This window comes from Lucilia cuprina, chromosome 3, assembly GCF_022045245.1.
Source record: "Lucilia cuprina isolate Lc7/37 chromosome 3, ASM2204524v1, whole genome shotgun sequence".
In the NCBI taxonomy this organism is placed as follows: Eukaryota; Metazoa; Arthropoda; class Insecta; order Diptera; family Calliphoridae; genus Lucilia; species Lucilia cuprina.
In genome coordinates, this window is record NC_060951.1 from 42,212,385 (window position 1) to 42,229,991 (window position 17,607).

General features: G+C 30.5%; 1 protein-coding gene and 1 long non-coding RNA gene across 5 annotated transcripts in view; both read left to right on the forward strand.

Annotated features, from left to right (window-relative positions):
• Positions 1 to 17,561, forward strand: part of LOC111689423 — a 106,517-nt gene extending 88,956 nt beyond the window's left edge. For 3 of the 4 annotated variants that reach the window (XM_046945690.1, XM_046945689.1, XM_046945691.1), the window contains exons 2-3: positions 3,435 to 3,669; positions 4,393 to 9,002. In XM_046945690.1, coding sequence (XP_046801646.1) covers positions 4,572 to 8,693 — 4,122 coding nt within the window. In that variant the 5' untranslated portion in view covers positions 3,435 to 3,669; positions 4,393 to 4,571 and the 3' untranslated portion in view covers positions 8,694 to 9,002. Of the gene's footprint in view, positions 1 to 3,434; positions 3,670 to 4,392; positions 9,003 to 17,473 lie in introns of those variants that run through there. The other variant, XM_046945692.1, reaches the window with a different exon arrangement.
• LOC124418690 lies at positions 11,462 to 14,590 on the forward strand. Its single transcript, XR_006940151.1, has 3 exons — positions 11,462 to 12,263; positions 13,280 to 13,510; positions 13,834 to 14,590. It is a non-coding gene; the product is annotated as an uncharacterized LOC124418690 (long non-coding RNA).
• Positions 17,562 to 17,607: the final 46 nt, after the last annotated feature.

The window sequence follows — 17,607 nt, forward strand, 5'->3', positions numbered from 1 at the left end:
AAAGGGGAATTATTGATATTGCAGATATATATACATTTACAATAATGATATTTATTTTATTCCACTACGATGAGGGTAGCGAAGCACACTGGGTATAGCTAGTATTCATATAAATATTTAAGAACGAGTAGATTTTCTCAACGTTGCGTTCTTCTTTCTTTTTTAAGCCAGTTAAGGCGTGTGTAATAAATCATCATCATGATGATCATAATTTTGAGTTCTTCTCTTCATTTGTCTTCAGCCTTTAATGAGGGAAATCATATTATACAGCGAATGGCTTAAGACAATATTTTATAATCTTTGACTTTAATCAGTTGCTGTTGTTTAGTTTTTTTTTACTTTATTCAAGATCTTTAAAGTATTACACAAACATGAATAAAAAAAACTCTTTTTGCCTTCTTCTTCTTGTCCATATAATTTAAAAATATGTTTTGTATATAAAAATCTCGTTAAATAAAAAGTTTATTAAATGCCTCATTAAGATTATGAAATATTTATGTTTAAAATATGTTTTCACTACTAGTGACAAGCAGCAAAAGAATATGATGAATTGTATAATTTTCGGATTCATTTTCATTATGACTTTTCTGTTTTATAATGGATGTTTGTTGAGCGAGATCACTCGTGAGAGAATAGTTAATTTAAATCGGAAAAGTCTATCTCGAATAACTTTGTAATTATAGATCATTCTTGCGATTACAGTCCAAGCCATCGACTTTAAACTTTTTCACAGATATACTTAGATCAGTATGCGGTCTCACTTAGTATAATCTTTCTTTCACTCTTTAGTCTCCGTTTTTTGAGTACTCGACTATAAATCGATCTGCAGTTTCTCGAATATAGAAAAGTCTTTAGACTCTTAACTATGGAAGAGTCTGTAATCTGTGCATCTGTAGTCTACAGAATTGCACCTTTTCGACTATGTATCGATAACAGATTATTCTGTAGACGAAAAGTTATAGATCAGTCCTCTACTAAATATAAGAAACTAAGTAGATTGCACATTGTTGTCTCTCGACTGTAGTAGATCAGTTAGTTTTCTGTTGATTATAGATCAGTTTCTAGTCTCTCATCTAGAGATCAATCAGTAGTTTCTAAATTATATATAATCTAAAGGTTTTTAACTACAGATCATCCTATAATATATATAATTTATCAACTAAAGATCTTTCTTTAATCTTCAGAATTTTGATCAATTTAATCTATTAAATGTAGATCACTCTCGACTATAAATTAGTTTTATAAATAAGTCTGTAGTACAACGATGATAGATCGTTCTATAATTTCTTGAATACAGAATAGTCCTTAGTGTCTTTACTATGGATTATTCTGTAGTCTCCACATCTTTGGTATTTATATCTGGACTTTTTTGACTATGTATCGATCATAGGTTGTACCTTTTTGTACCTCGATTATAGATCAGTCTGTATTATTATACCCTGAATGTTTTGAATAAAGATAATTTTTTTAATCATTAAACTATAAAGATCATCCGCATAAGTTTCTGTTGTCTCTACACTATAGATCGGTTCGTAGTAAATTTGTCTTAAAATTTAAATCTAATTTTCCATAAAAATAAAATTTTCATAAAAAATATTTTTTTTACAAAAATAAGATTTTGTACTAAAAAAAAATTTTTTCAGTAAAAATCAATTTTTAAAAATAAGATTTTGTACTAATATAATTTTTCACTAAAAATCTAGTCTTGTACTAAAAATGAAGTTTTTCACTAAAAATCAAATATTTCATTAGAAATAATTTTTTTTACTAAAAATGCAATTTATTACCAAAAACCAAAATTTTCACCAAAAATCCAATTTTTCATAAAATATCAAAATTTTTTACAAAAATCTAATTTTTACCAAAAATCAATTTTTTTACCAAAAATCAAATTTTTTGGCAAAAAAAAAAATAAATAAATTTGTATTAAAATCTAATTTTTTTACCAACATGTAGATTTTTCACAAAAATTTAACTTTTTACAAAAAAAGTTTTACTAAAATGTAATTTTCAACTTAAAAACCAATTATTCCCTCAAAGTTAAAACTTTCACCAAAATTTCGTGTTAAAATCTATTTTTGTCATTACTGATTTTTCAAAAACTTAAATTTCAATTAGAACATGTGAACTTCAGAATAACCCCGTTATGATTGATTAATTTTAGGCTCCAATGAAATTATGTCTCAAATCAACCAAAAGTATAATTTTCACTTATTTAACTTAAAAAATTATTTCTTTTTCAAAATTCTTAAAAAACATCCATTATTTGTCGTCTTTATTGATGTTGTAAATAGCCCACAAATTATTTCATGGTTTGTAACAACTCGATTGTGTGAAAAAAAATTTAACACAAAACTACAACAATTATCAACATGACAAGAAAGTGTTAATTATTTTAAGTATCTAGAAACTGTGAAAAGTTTCTTGAAGGCAAAGCAGAAAGAAATTTAAAAAATTTTCTTCGTTTTTCCCTTAAATCGTCTAAAACTTCTTATTATTGCGTCATTTTGTAATTTAAACTAAATTGAGGGAAACAATCAAAATTGTAACTATTTGTAGAGAATTTAAATAAAAAATCGTTTATTATTATTATTTTTTTTTGCTCTTATTTTATTTAAGATTAGGAAAATAATTATTTTTAGATTAAGTTTGTGTAAAAAAGCTTCTATTGTGGGAATTTGTAAAATTTCTTTGGTTGTTACAACTGCGGTAGTCCAATTTAATTAGAGGATGCTTAAATGAGCACCTCTTTTTCGGAGTAGATGATTATAGGTAAAGAAATGTTTGTTTGTAGGTAAAAAAAATAAGAAAATTTATTAAAGTTCTTTTGAGTCTAGCGTAAGCTTTTTTTATTATAAATACTTAATTGCTTAGCGGTTCATTTGTGTGGTCTTATAATGAGCTCAATAATGTAATATAATACTTAACATAATTTGATTTAATTAGCTGTAGGAAATAATCTGGAAAAAGCTCCACGTGTTACAATATTAATTTTGAATAGCTTCCGGTAGGCATGAGTAGGTAACAAACAGCTTGTTGTAAGTGTTAGTTGTAAACCTACTTAAAAGTGAATTGATCAAAGTAGACAATCTTACGTTTGGTAGAACAATTTGGGGCGATCGGTTTGGCATAAGATCAGTAAATGAAATATCTCAATTATTCGTAACTCAAACAGAAATTCAAAGTTTAGTGAACAAAATTATGACGATCTTTTTAGTTAATGATCAAAATGGAAGTTCTAGAAAATAATATAAGAAAAGAGAAGGGGATATTTCTTAACGAACAATTATCAAATCATTTTAAATTGTGTGACAAAATGTATTTATTGTAAATTGAATTTAAAAACTTGAAAATTATGCTCGAAACAACAACACCGCTAAATTAAATTCCAAAATTATTGAAATTAATTTGTTTTTTTCAACTCCTCATTACAGACATTCAATTGTGGACAACTCAGTTAGAGTTTTCGTACGGTTTCATAGATCAAGCAACTACTACTACAGCAGGAGCAGCAACAACTTCTTTTACAACTATTGCTACTTTACCAGATGCTGATGATGATTATTATTGTTGTTTGGAAAGATAAAAACAACCGCCGCTAATAATTGTAATGATTGGTAAATGGAATAACGGCATGTTAAAAAGAAATTAAGAGGAAACAATATTAAAGTAAGTTATTTTTACTTTATTTTCTTTCGTTTTTTTTTGTTTTCTTTCTTTTCATAGCAGATAGTTTTGAAGTTATTTGCTTTTCTTTTACTTTAGTTTACGATTTGTATCGGGAAAATCTTAAAACATAACAGTGGTTTTGGTGTTGATTCAGATTGCACACTGCAGCTTAAAAATATAATACTAATATGTGGTGTTAATAATTTCCTAAACATAACTAAAACTAAACTACAATTGAACGAAATCTCAACAGGAACTGAACTACAACTAAACTAGAACTAAACTAGAACTGAACTAGAACTGAACTAGAACTGAACTAGAACTGAACTAGAACTGAACTAGAACTGAACTAGAACTGAACTAGAACTGAACTAGAACTGGACTAGAACTGAACAAGAACTGAACTAGAACTGAACTAGAACTGAACTAGAACTGAACTAGAACTGAACTAGAACTAGAACTGAACTAGAACTGAACTAGAACTGAACTAGAACTGAACTAGAACTGAACTAGAACTGAACCAGAACTGAAATAAAATTTAACTGGAACCAAATACTGGTTGATTACTTTTATTAACAGAGAATCCAAAACCACTGTACACATAAAACAAATTTATTACAATAATAATAACAATTTCCCCAACATGTATGTACGTGCACATGCATGCCTATAATCAACACATTTTCAAATTAACTTAAATTAACTCTTTGCCACTCTTTACAGCTTCTCACACACAGGAAATACGGAATACATTTGGAAGATTCAATGCACTTCATTATAAGTCAAACAAACTCTTTAGCATTTCCTCCTCCTCCTTCAACTCAAACCCAAAATCCAATTCCATCTCTATCAACATCACCCAGCAAAACTTTTAATTTCCCACAAAACACCTTCGAAGCGTCATGTCAGAACCAGTCAGCAATGATGTTAGCACTGAATCATTATGTACAGTTATAGAAACGAGCAGTAACGAATATTTATCGAATAAACTTAAAGATCCACTTAAAAGTATATCATTAGAATCGTTAGATACGAACAAACGTAATTCATTTAACGACTCGCAGACCATAAATCACAAAAGTAACGGTTGTCTGCGCAACAGTTCACTGGATGAAGGCTGTGATACAGATGCCACAGATCGTTCTTTTAATACGACAGAAGAAGAGGACGGTGGTAGTAAGAAAGAGATAAAAACAAAACTAAAAAAATCGGTTTCTTTTGATCCGAATGATGAGAAGATTAGGAAGTTTATAACGGGTGAACCAATTGTCGATCAACAGAATCCATTTAAAACTAATGGTTATTTGAGTAACGGCAACGCTAAGCGAAAGGAGAAGAAAACTCCTCCTCCCGTGCCAGCGAAACGTTCCACTTTAAGTGTACGCAAAACCGTAACCCAACAACTAAGGGAACGTGAGCGTGAAAAGGAGAAAGAAAGAGAACGTTTAAAAAACGAGGCTAATAATCGTAAAAGTAACGGCATTATCAAATCCCCCTCGGATGAGTTTGTAACCACAGAAGAAGTTTTAAAACAATCCAAATATGTTAAAACGTATATAAAAAATCCCGATCCATATTTTGTCTATGACCCTACAGTATTAGCAAAAATTAAATTTGAGGAATTAAGAGAAATAGCTTTAAAAAAGCCACCAAAGAAGTTACCACAACCCGTTAAGGAACAGCAACGCGATAGATTTAAAGATTTAAAAAATCGACAAAACGACATTAAACCCAAACTACCCTTGGCATTTAAGAAATGCTCCAAGCCTAACTATCCTGAATTATCTGATTTGAAAATTAAAACCGGCACTGATCTCGAAGACAGCCTTTACAATCCCTTGGAAGTAAGCAAGAATGCCAAGAAATTTGATGAAAGAGTAAAGAAATTACATATTTCATCCGATGATGATCTAGATGAAATAGAAGAACCTTTAACAAAAAGTGAATCCAGTGATGACAATAATATGATCATGAGCCAGGCGAAAAGCAAAGAAGAACAAGAAGAAAAAATGCCACAAAACGAGGAGGGTAACGTCAGTCGAGAACCTTCCCCTCCACCACAAGGTACATTTACCAATACTATTAAATCGAAAGAATTTCAAGAATATCTAGAGAAAAAAGGTTTAACCTTAATACCCAAAAAGATACCTAACGGTGCCCAAAACATGTATGCCAAACCACAACCCACTACCATTAAACAGATCAGTTTTAAAGCTGAACCCGAACGTATACACTTTTCGCATGGTCTAGATGCAGTAGATGGTGCAGACAACAATAATCGTAAACCCTCGGTATTTCAAAGATTATTGGCCAATAGCATATTTGCTTCTAGAAGAAAGACCACACCTAAAGAACCTCAACCTAATCCGAAAACGGTGTATGATTTTAATAAACCCAATAATTATCAAGAAAATGGTTCTATAAAACCCATTAAGAGAGTTGTATTGGAAAGACAAAGTTTCCATGGTCGGCCTAAAACGGGAAATCTCTTAAGTCCAGCCGAGGCTTTGGAATTGAAACAACAAATGGAAAGATCGCGCAAAAGTTATGCTAGCGGTGATAATCTTTCAGTTTCCATCTCAAGTGCTTTAACAGATGCTGAAAATAATGAAAACAATGGTTCTACTGAAAATCCCTCTATCAATAATAAACCCCACAATCCTACCCTCACACCCGGCTTAAGACGTAAGGAGTTGCAAATTAAAACCATAGCAAAACCACCACGCAGAACTCTTTCAAGGGAGCGCATGAATAAGCATGAAGCCAATCATAAGACGGTGTTGAGCGAAAGACCTACTACGGTAAATAACAATTTATATACTTTACCCCGTGAAAATCCACAAAAGAATGATACGAATTTCCGACGTTCTTTGGAACGACAAAGTATGATACCCAAAAGAACCCAACAAACTGCTGACCGGCAACAGGTGTTCCCCAGATCCTCTTCTATGGATCGCAATGAGATTTTAAGAAGAAATGCTGCAAGAGTACAACAACAGAGGTCGAATAGTGTTACGGGTGATACGCTTCTAGCGCCAGCGCCCATTACCACACGAACCAAGGAAAATCTCAAAGAAACCTCATTCCCGGTTAATGAGGGTCCTGCTATGACCTCAACACCCATCAGAGATGGTCAAGTTCCCAGAATGGGAGAATCCAAAACTATATCTCCTATATCTTCTATACCAAAAAAAGCCTCGCAGTTGGGAGTATATGTCGATCAGCAGGAATGGGAAAAGTTGAGAGCAATCAAAGAGCAAACCGATAAAGAATTGTATTTCAGAGTAATGCAGCAGCAACAAAAATTGCAGCAACAACAGGCTACGATGGCCCAGAATCCCATAAGCGATAAACAATTGGAAAATATTTATGAACATTTACCCGGAGGTTCCCAGGTGCGTTTGGCGCCCCAAAACGATGGCAGCTTTACAAGAGGTTCTCCTCAGCGTAATACCTTTTCAGGTGTAATACGCTCCAACAATAGACAGGTAAAGATAATAGATGGCAAGCCTATAGTGGGCAATGAACCCTTAACAACCCAACAAACTTTGCAAAATACACCTACACGCTGTCAAAGTGTCTTAGATGGCATGATACAGACCCAAGCCAATACAAAACGAGGCTATGAAAGTGAAACGCCCGAAACCCCGGTGGTCTTGAGAAGAAAACAAGATGAGGGCGCCCAACCCACGAGACGCATAGGCGGTCTTTTAACTAGGGAAGAAATATTGCAGAAAATTAAGGAGTTTTGCCGCAAATCCCTTAACAAAACACCCACAAACCAACCAAATCCGCCGCTACAATCGATTTATGAAAAACAGCCAACAGATCTTTCACCAGTATCATATGTCTCCGTAGAGACTCACCAAAGGCCAGCGTCGAGAATGTATGCTGCTCCACAGGTGCCTCAGCGTATGCACAGCTTGCCCACAGCCACTGGAGGCGGTCATTTTGTTCCTATTGCCCAAGAAATTGTCACCGATCCCAATACGAATTCACCCATTTATGCTCATGTAGTGAAACGTGGCAGTTTACAGTCCAATCAATCGGAATTGTATGAAATTCCTCAACGGACACTGGTAGCGGCAGGGCAACCAACTCAATATTTGGTGAGAAGAGAACCGGAATTGAAACCGGTCTATATACGACAAGGAACTTTACACAGACCCGAAAGTGCCTTTTCCCCAGCGGCCACACAATATATATTAGTAGATGGAGACAAATTGCAACCAGCACAAATAATAACAGCCTATCCACAGAATGAATTGTATGCCCAGCCACAATATATAAGACCACATCAGCTTCAAAATATGCCTAGTGCTGCTTATGGTTATATAACGGTAAGAGAGCCGGTGCTACACCAGCAACAGCATCCGCAACAACTGCAACAGCAACATCAAATTATACGTCCCCGTTTGCACGACGGTCGTAGTACTCCATTGATACTTGATCGTAGTTCAAGTCAACAAGTGAGTCAAATCTATTGGACGCCCCAACATCAGAGACTACAACATACCCAGCAGGCTGGACTATTAACCGATCAGATTAGTCCACGTTACGCTCTCAAACAGTCTTATGTGATGTCAAGTCCCCAACAACAGCAACAGCAGCTACAACAACAACAAAATCGTGCTACACCAACAATAATGATGCTACAGCAAACCCCACAACAATCACAACATTCACCATTGCAGCTAACCAGTGGCAGCAGCAATAACATTCCAACACAACAACGTCAGTATTCACCCATTATAAGGGAAACTACACCCAACCAACAACAACAACCACAATATCTGCAATTACAACTTAACAATAAACCACAACAACCACAAATACAAGAAATCAGCACATCGCATACAGTACGAAGACAAAGTCCCGCTTTTGATTGGGAAAGTGGTTCGGAGGCGGGAGAAGTGCAAAGAATTATGGAGAAGCAACAACAAAATGGTGAGTTAAAACGTACAACACTGTTAAGGAATTTGAGGCTGAAAATGGCACGTTTAGTTGGCAACACTAGAAAGTAGTTTAGTTACTAATAAAATGAAAAAAAGCAAATTGCAAAAATACAAAAAAAAATTTATTTAACTAATTAAATTAATAAAGAAAATAAAGTGCTATGTTTATGTTTAAGTTTAAAACTAAATAACAACTAACTTACTAATAACGATTCTATGGTTTAATAACTTAAGCATGTTTAAATAAAATTTTATAATTAATTTATAGGTATTTGTTTGCTCCCCAAATTACACTAATAATAAATAACAAATTTCCAATGTTCGAAATAAAATTTTGTTACATTGTTAAATAATTAATTACTTTAAATAAAGTTTTTTTGGTATAACGAAATATTAATAAAAAAAATTAAACTGGGTTTCTTTTATTATTGTTGGTGTATATTTTTCCATTTTTATTTACACTATTTTAAAACTAACTACTCTTCCCTATTTCAAATTTTCCCCAAAAATACTACTATTTTGTACAACTGTGTACGATAGAATACTTTTCATTTGCATAACTGTTATTATTCTAATATAAATTATATAGATGGCAATATTGCCAAGTCTTGAATGTTGCCATTTATGGACTGATGCTGCCATAGAATTTAGCATAAATCTTATAAAGGGAGAGATAGATGACTATCTAGTGTTGCCATTCAGTTTATCTAAGACACAAACCATTTATTTATCTATGTAGTTATAGATAACAGGGGCGTTATGGGAATAATGTAATTTCAGAAAAATATTTATCAATTTATTTTTAATTTTTTTTAATTGTAATAAAATTAAAAAAAAAATAAATATTAAAAAAATAATAATTTGTATATAATAATGTGGTATATAAAAAAGAACTATTTTGAATTATTTATTTATTGCTTTTAACTACAAATTCTTTATAGTAATTTTTAATTAATCTTTTCATTCATTTAATTAACTGTTAATTGAAAATGATCTATCTATGTTATTTTTCAAAATCTCTGCTATTTATTTCATATAAAGTTTAATATCATCTCTCAACTAATATATAAAAAATATGCAAAACACGTTATATTTATTTAATTTTTTTTTATCTCATATGCACATTTTTATTGTTAAGCAAATTATTTATTTACTGCTGATATCAGAGGTATTGCGCTGCTCTTATCAAGTATGTAGTAGTAATAAACTTTTTGATTTGTTCAGTAGAATCAATAAAAAAGTAGGCAGAGGGAGCTATAAAAAATAGATAGATTGTATACAAAATACACACAAAATAAGTTCAAGGTGGAATAATAAAATTTTACTTGAAGGTTGTAGTAGCAAAAGTATTCGAGTTAAAATTTTGCAAATAAAATCCCACGTATATAAACTCCAGATACGGAGCAATGGCGTCTCGACTTGCCAAATTTTTAAACGCCTGTCATTTTTTTTATTTATTTATGTTCGTTCCACAAAGATTTTTTTTCAAAAAGTAAATACCTTTTCAAGTACGGAAAAGTACCATCATAAAGTTCCCTTTTTTAACAAAGGCTCTATCTAATATTCTAAGTTTCTTTATTTATATTATTTATGTTCGTTCAATCAATATTCTTTTTGAAAACGACCTAATTACATCTAATTCCGACTCCACATACTTAATTTCATGTTTCTACGTTCATTATTATAGAATATTCAAAAAGTACCTTTTGTAGAAAGAAAAAGTACCAAAAAGTCTCTTTTTGCAAGTTCTTAGCTAGTCAAGGCCCAACATGCTAAATTTCATGCTTCTAGGTTCAATATTATAGAAATTTCAAAAAGTACCTTTTAAAGAACGTAAAAGTACCAAAGTCCACTTTTATGTGTTCTGGGCTAATCCGGGCTCTACATACTTAATATCATTTTTCTAGGTTCAATAAATAGAAAATTCAAAAAGTACCTTTTGTAGAACGAAAAAGTACCAATAAAATCCCCTTTGATGTGTTTTTGTCAATCCGGGCTCTCCATACTTAATTTAATTGTAATGTTTGTTTCTTTAACTAATGTTAGTTCATTATCTATCATTATAATAGAAAACTCAAAAGATACATTTTGAAAAACAAGAAAGTACCTAAATTATTCATTTTACATGTTCATCATTCAATATTTTATATATAGAAAATTTCAAAAAAAAAAGTCCTGCATAATCCAGGGCCCCTTACGTACTTTATTTAATTTTATGTTTTTTTAGTTCAATAAATAGAAAATAGAAAATTTATTTCGGGCCCTACATGCGAATTTCTTCATTCATGTTCCTAGATTCAACATTAGCAGAACCCAACATGTACCACAAAATTCTTTCTTTCTTCTTATTTAATCCGGGCTCTACATACATATTAATTCCTAATTTCATGTTTCTAGGTTTAAATATATATAGAAAATTCAAAAAGTTCTAAAATGTCTCCTCATTATTTTTTAATTAATTCATTTATATATATTATTAATTATTATAAAATTATTTATAATTATACTACTTACGCTCATTTTAAGCTATTTTAAAATTAACTGCCCTTTAATTTTTTTAAATACTACTACTAATTCTAACAAGTGTGTGCCAGTACTAATTATTTTGATGCTGCCAATATGGCAATATAATTAAAAACTGGTGGGGGAGCGTTGATGCCATTCATTTATCAAAGACACAAACCAAAAAAAAAACAAAATCGATAGCATTCTTTTAGGATGAAACTGCAATGACCTTGAAAAAATTGACATAACGGTATTTTCTGGTGAATTAAATTTTCACCACGATTTTAAAAAATTCACCACGATTTTAAAAATTCACCACGATTTTAAAAATTCACCACGAATTGAAAAATTCACCACGATTTTTAAGTTCACCACATTCTTATTTCTTTTTTCTCCTCTCATCCATCCCATCCCTTCTTTTTTTCCTTTAATTTCTCGACATACAAAAGCACCCCTCTCCACCCTGCTTTTTTTTTTTTAAGTTCCGTCGTTCTTTTGTCTGTCTGTCTCTCTCTCTCCTTTCTTTCCTTATTTATTGCTCTTTCTTTGACCCACACACAACACTCTTTCTAACAACCAATTTTTATTATATCTATAGAACAACAACTCCGCCTATTTATTCAAAATTTAAACGAAAAAAGAATATGGGAATTTGCGACAAGGTTTTTTTTACATAAAATTTTATTGCAAAATTATCATCTCTAAAATTCTCCAATATGATGACAAACATTTATTTTTTTTATAGTTGGCAATGCTGTTCACTGTTGTAGAGTTTTACAAAAACAAACAACAAGTGAAAAAAACAAAACACAATGTTCACACACACCTACACGGTTTTTGTAAAATAAACATATGAAAAAAACAATAATAATAACAGAAGAAAAGAAATAGCGAAACACGAAGAAAAAACAAAAAACACGAAATATCTAAAAATTTTAAAACATTTTTCTCATTTGATAAGTTTGTTTGTTGCTCGAGCGGTCGTTTGTTTGGCTTGTTTTTAATAAAATAAATTTAAGCAAAAAACAAAAAAGTGACTGACTACGAGTAGTGTCTTAATAAAAAATTTCAGTGCTGTTATTTTTATATTTTGTTATTAAAAACAATTAATTGTAAAGGAAGAAAATAACAATTGTAAGTAACTAATTAACAAAAAATTGTTTGCATTGAAAAAATGCAAATATTTTTTCTTTTTGCGCAATAACAAATACAAAAAAAGTGTTTTTTTCTAAATAAGTGGAAAAAAACAAACAAATGAATATAGAACAACAAATAAACTAAAAATAACAAATTGATTGGAAATTATAAATAAAACAAGTGAAATAAATTAAAAAAATAAATTTAACTGTAAAAAATGAGACAATTTAAAAAAAGTTTTTTTATATTTATTTTACGAAGTTAGAGTGTATTTTATTAGATTTTTTTGTTGTTGGGGCCTTTGCTTTTTGGTATTTAGCAAGGATTTTTGTGGGGTCTTTCTAGTTTTTATTTTTGTTTTTTATTATGTTCTTGTTGTTTGAGTTTGTCATGTGAAAATTGTTGTTTTTTTATGATTGTTGTTTTATTTTACTTACAGTTGTGTGAAGAATTTTAGTACAAAAACCTAGCGGAAAAAATTGTAGGACTACGATTTTTAGGCCTTCTAGGTCTTTTTATAAGCCTTCATTGTAGTATTTTCTAATAGGCCTATAATGGAAGACCTGATTGGCCTTTTTGTGTAAGCCTTCTCTATCAGCCCTCTAATAGATGGGAGAAGGAAGAAACGCACTTGGCTGACAATGACACGCTGTGTAAAATAAAATTTAAAATTATTTTACAATGCTGCGGGGTGTGCTTGTGTCTGCAAAATAATGACTTTAGTAGTGTGCCCCTTTACTGCCTCTTTTTTTCCGCTGGCTGATCTTAGAGAGAACAGAGACCAATGTATAGATTCCTAAAGGATTGAGCTGCTTTCAAATCTAAATCGGGTATTAAAATTCTTTCATTGCAACAAATTTTTAATATATCTCGATCACATAGCTAAACGCAAAAATCTCCCATTTTTTGAAGAAGGCCTTAGTATTTCTAAAACTTTTAATAGTTTCTTTAATGTCCAATGCATCAATTTTAAAATAAACTATCATTAATACTTTTGGAATTATTATTTTTAGTTAAAGAATGGAAATGTGGACAAGAGATGTAGCATGTAGCAACATATAAGAAAAATCGGTATCCACCTGGTTGTTGTTGTACAGGTTGGCTGTAACTGGATGTTCTTCCATAAGGATAAACTTACGGTTGATACAGCTGTTGCTGAATTGGCAATCTTTGGCCGATTGAGAATCGGGTCGTTCCGGCGCGGAATTCCAATTGTCGTTGGAACGTATCCACCTGCTGATTAAGTACGTATTTGTACGTCCACAGATATTATTGATTGTTCCAAATACTTCAGCTACAGAAGGAACATTCAACATGTTCAGTAGCTTCATTTATCTAAAAGAACTCATTTAAATTTCATTTAACACAACTGGAATATTTTCAATGAATATACAAACAGAAGAACACTTCTCTAAAATGTTGCAGATTCATTTGATCATGAACCATCTATTTATACTGGCATTTACAAAGAGAAACTGTTAATAAATGTTTTAGCGACATGTTGTAAATTAATAATTGACAAATAATATGTAAAAATGTTTAATTTTTCTTTAAAACTAATAAAAAGTGCATTAAATTATGCTGCATAAAGTGCTCCTACTCCACATTATCTGCCACATAGTTTTGGCCACCCTTTTGGAAAAAACCTGAGTATACCAAATTTACTCATTTTACTTGGTATTTATCTACTGGACTTTACTTTTTTTCCATCTCTACAGATTAGACATTGCATTTATCAAGGACATACTAAAAAATATCTAAATTAAACCAAAATCAACAGATAAGTAATAGTGGGTTAGAATATCTCGAAATAGAGAGTTTTTTTTCCTCTATATTACAGTCGATTAATTAGACGACATATCAAACTTAATAAAGATTTCCTTGCAGTTAAACAGTCTCAAATTTGGACATAAAGAAGATTAATCTATTCATCATGACATGATACTTGGAAAACGTTAGAGAAATTCTGAGAACAAATTCGCATTCGGCATTGCATAGTACAATTTGATCATAACTAGATTCTGAATACATATTCTAATTTCTATTTCCTCAAATCAAATTTAATCTATATTATCTATCATTCAATCTAAAATTATCTTAAGCATTTAAATGCCTAAATAAACAAAGAATTATTATCTTAATGTCTTTTGTTTTACCTCAACTGTAAATAAATAACTAACTTTGTGTTAAAACATTTAAATGTGATTTTGTTGTTGTTTTATTATCTACATATTGGCATTATGACAATTTATTGATGGTCTATTAATAATTTTGTACAGTTTCTTTTGTAGATATTTTCTGTAAAATTGCAAATGAAAGAGGGATACACATACACACAAATTCTGCTTATTTAAATATACTAAGTGTCATATAAAATTATATGTAATTTAATTTAGTTACACACAATAACCAATTCTGTTTAATGATTAATTTAAAAATGTATTTCAAAAATTTTGAAAATTTTTAAGAAAAGTACTTAGTGAAGAAAAATCAAAAACCACAGAGACAGTGAGTAAATTTGAAGACTTTTTATGAAATTCTCCGGGTTTTGACATTTTATAATTCACATTAAAATTTTATAAAATCCGATTAAAATTATGCTTTCCTTTATTGTTTCTGAAATTCGATTAATCGTTACTTTTAATTTTCTTTCACAAAAATCATCATCATAATGTGTTTGTTTTTACCTTTTAATAATCTTGCACTTTGCAACATTAATTGATAATTGTGAAATTCTCAAAAACACACATATTAAAACTAAAAGACATCATCATACGTTTCTTTTTTTTTTTGGTCTAAAGCACACGTAATATATTGTCTGAATAACGATTATGTGTACTTCTCTGACAACAATATAAATTGTAACCATATGTCAGGAGCTTAAGAGATTGTTTTATTTCAATTACAAATAATAATTAAAAAAGTATAAACTACTTGATTATCGATTTAAGGTAATCGAGGTAAACAAGATATGAAAATATAATAGTAAAATAAAAAAAGTAAAAAACTACAAAGATAAATTACAATTTGAGATTTAGTTTATAGTCTAGTACATAGTGCAGTCTGTGGTCTAATTTATAGTCTGATATATAAACTAGTGTATAGACTGATATTTAGTGTAGTCAAAAGTCCAGTCAGTAGACTAATCTTTAACCTAGTTAATAGTAAAATCTTTAGTCTAGTCTATAGTTCATTCTTTAGTCTAGTCATTAAGCTAATCTTTTGTCTAGTCTATTTTATAACCCATTCTGTTGTCTAGTCTTTAGTCTAGTCTATAGTTTAGTCTGTTGTCTAGTCTATAGTCTAGTCAATAGTCTAGTCTATAGTATAGTCAATAGTCTAGTCTATAGTCTAGTCTGTAGTCTAGTCTATAGTCTAGTCTATAGCCTAGTCTATAGTCTAGTCTATAGTCTAGTCTATAGTCTAGTCTATAGTCTAGTCTATAGTCTAGTCTATAGTCTAGTCTATAGTCTATTCTATAGTCTAGTCTATAGTCTAGTCTATAGTCTATTCTATAGTCTAGTCTATTGTCTAGTCTATTGTCTAGTCTATAGTCTAGTCTATAGTCTATTCTATAGTCTAGTCTGTAGTCTAGTGTATAGTCTAGTGTATAGTCTAGTGTATAGTCTAGTCTATAGTCTAGTCTATAGTCTAGTCCATAGTCTAGTCTATAGTCTAGTTTATAGTCTAGTATGTAGTATGGTCTATAATCAAGTCTACAGTCTAGTCTATAGTCTAGTAGATAGTCCATACTGTTGTCAGGTCTATAGTCTAGTCTATATTCTATTCTATAGTCTAGTCCAGTCTATAGTTTAGTCTTTAGTCTAGTCTTTAGTCTAGTCTATAGTCTAGTCTGTAGTCTAGTCTTTAGTCTAGTCTATAGTGTAGTCTGTAGTCTAGTCTGTAGTCTAGTCTGTAGTCTAGTCTGTAGTCTAGTCTGTTGTCTAGTCTATAGTCTAGTCTATAGTCTAGTCTATATTCTAATCTTTAGTCTAGTCTATATTCTAATCTATAGTCTAGTCTATAGTCCAGTCTATAGTCTAATCTATAGTCTAGTCTATAATCTAGTATATAATCTAGTCTATAGTGATAGGAGGTGGTTCTGATAGAGGGAGTAGTTTCTGTCGACATTTCATTGAAATTTTCTTCAATCTAAATTGCCATGAAATACTTTTGCAGAATTGCAACTAGGCCGCTATCGGGTCTATTGTATGTTCCATTTAATGAAAAATTATTGTTAGTAACAACGAAAGCCTTCAGAAAAGCAGTTTCCTGAAGGTAATTCCAAAAAATTTCCAATTATTGTTCTTCAGATATGTTACATCCGAAATAATATCACTATCAAGACATTTGAATTGAATTTCGGCGAAAGCCTGAAATGTCAAATTCTATCTATACTATTCGTTTTTCTTTAAAATCGTTTTAAATATATAATATATTATTAATGGAATCGAAATTTTCTCCATTTGGCAACTTTGGTAATTAATTTGCATTTCGATTTGAAGATCTGTCACTAAAATAACAACTTACAAAAACGTAGTTACGATCGCAATGCAGAATACTCACAAACGTAATTCATTGAAATAAATAGGAGGAAATCCCTCTTCTTTTTCTGACAATTCCTTTTGTTCTTTTGTAATATTAATTTTCAATCGTTGCATCATAACTGAATAAGGAATTGGGCTGATTAAGATTTTGTTCCTTTTTTTCAAAAATTTCATACTCCTGAACCACTGTCATTGATCATAAAAGATCATACATTCATCTACTTCATAAATAGCATGTGGCATCTCTTAAATATTGTATACCTCCCACAAACAAAACAAAAAAATGTGTTTTTTTTACAAAATTTTATTTTTAAAAGAAAAAATCCACAAGAACAACAAGACAAGAGGTATCATTGCAAACTAACACATTATTAGGCCCAGAAGGCAAACGGTGGACAAAGGAATCTAGTAGCTAAAGAAAACTGCGTGAATTTTTAATATAAATTTACAAGAAACAAAGAAAATTTGTACAAAATTAAAAATTTCGCAACAATAAAAAAGATTACTAAAATTTTTAAGTTATTATCTAAGAGGTAGTAGTAGTATATTTATTAAATGTTTAGTTATTATAAACAATAGCTTAAAGATAAGATAATTTTTGTGTAATTTGGTAAACAATATATTTTTATTTTAAAATTTTTTTGTTTTTCTTTCTTTTAGATTTAAAATATCTGCAATTGGATTTGCAAAAACCCCAACAATTACAACAGAATGGATAGAAAAAAGGAGGATTTAGAGGAGAATAAAATAAAAACTAAATTAGAAAATTTAACTCCAACTGCAGCCACAAATAT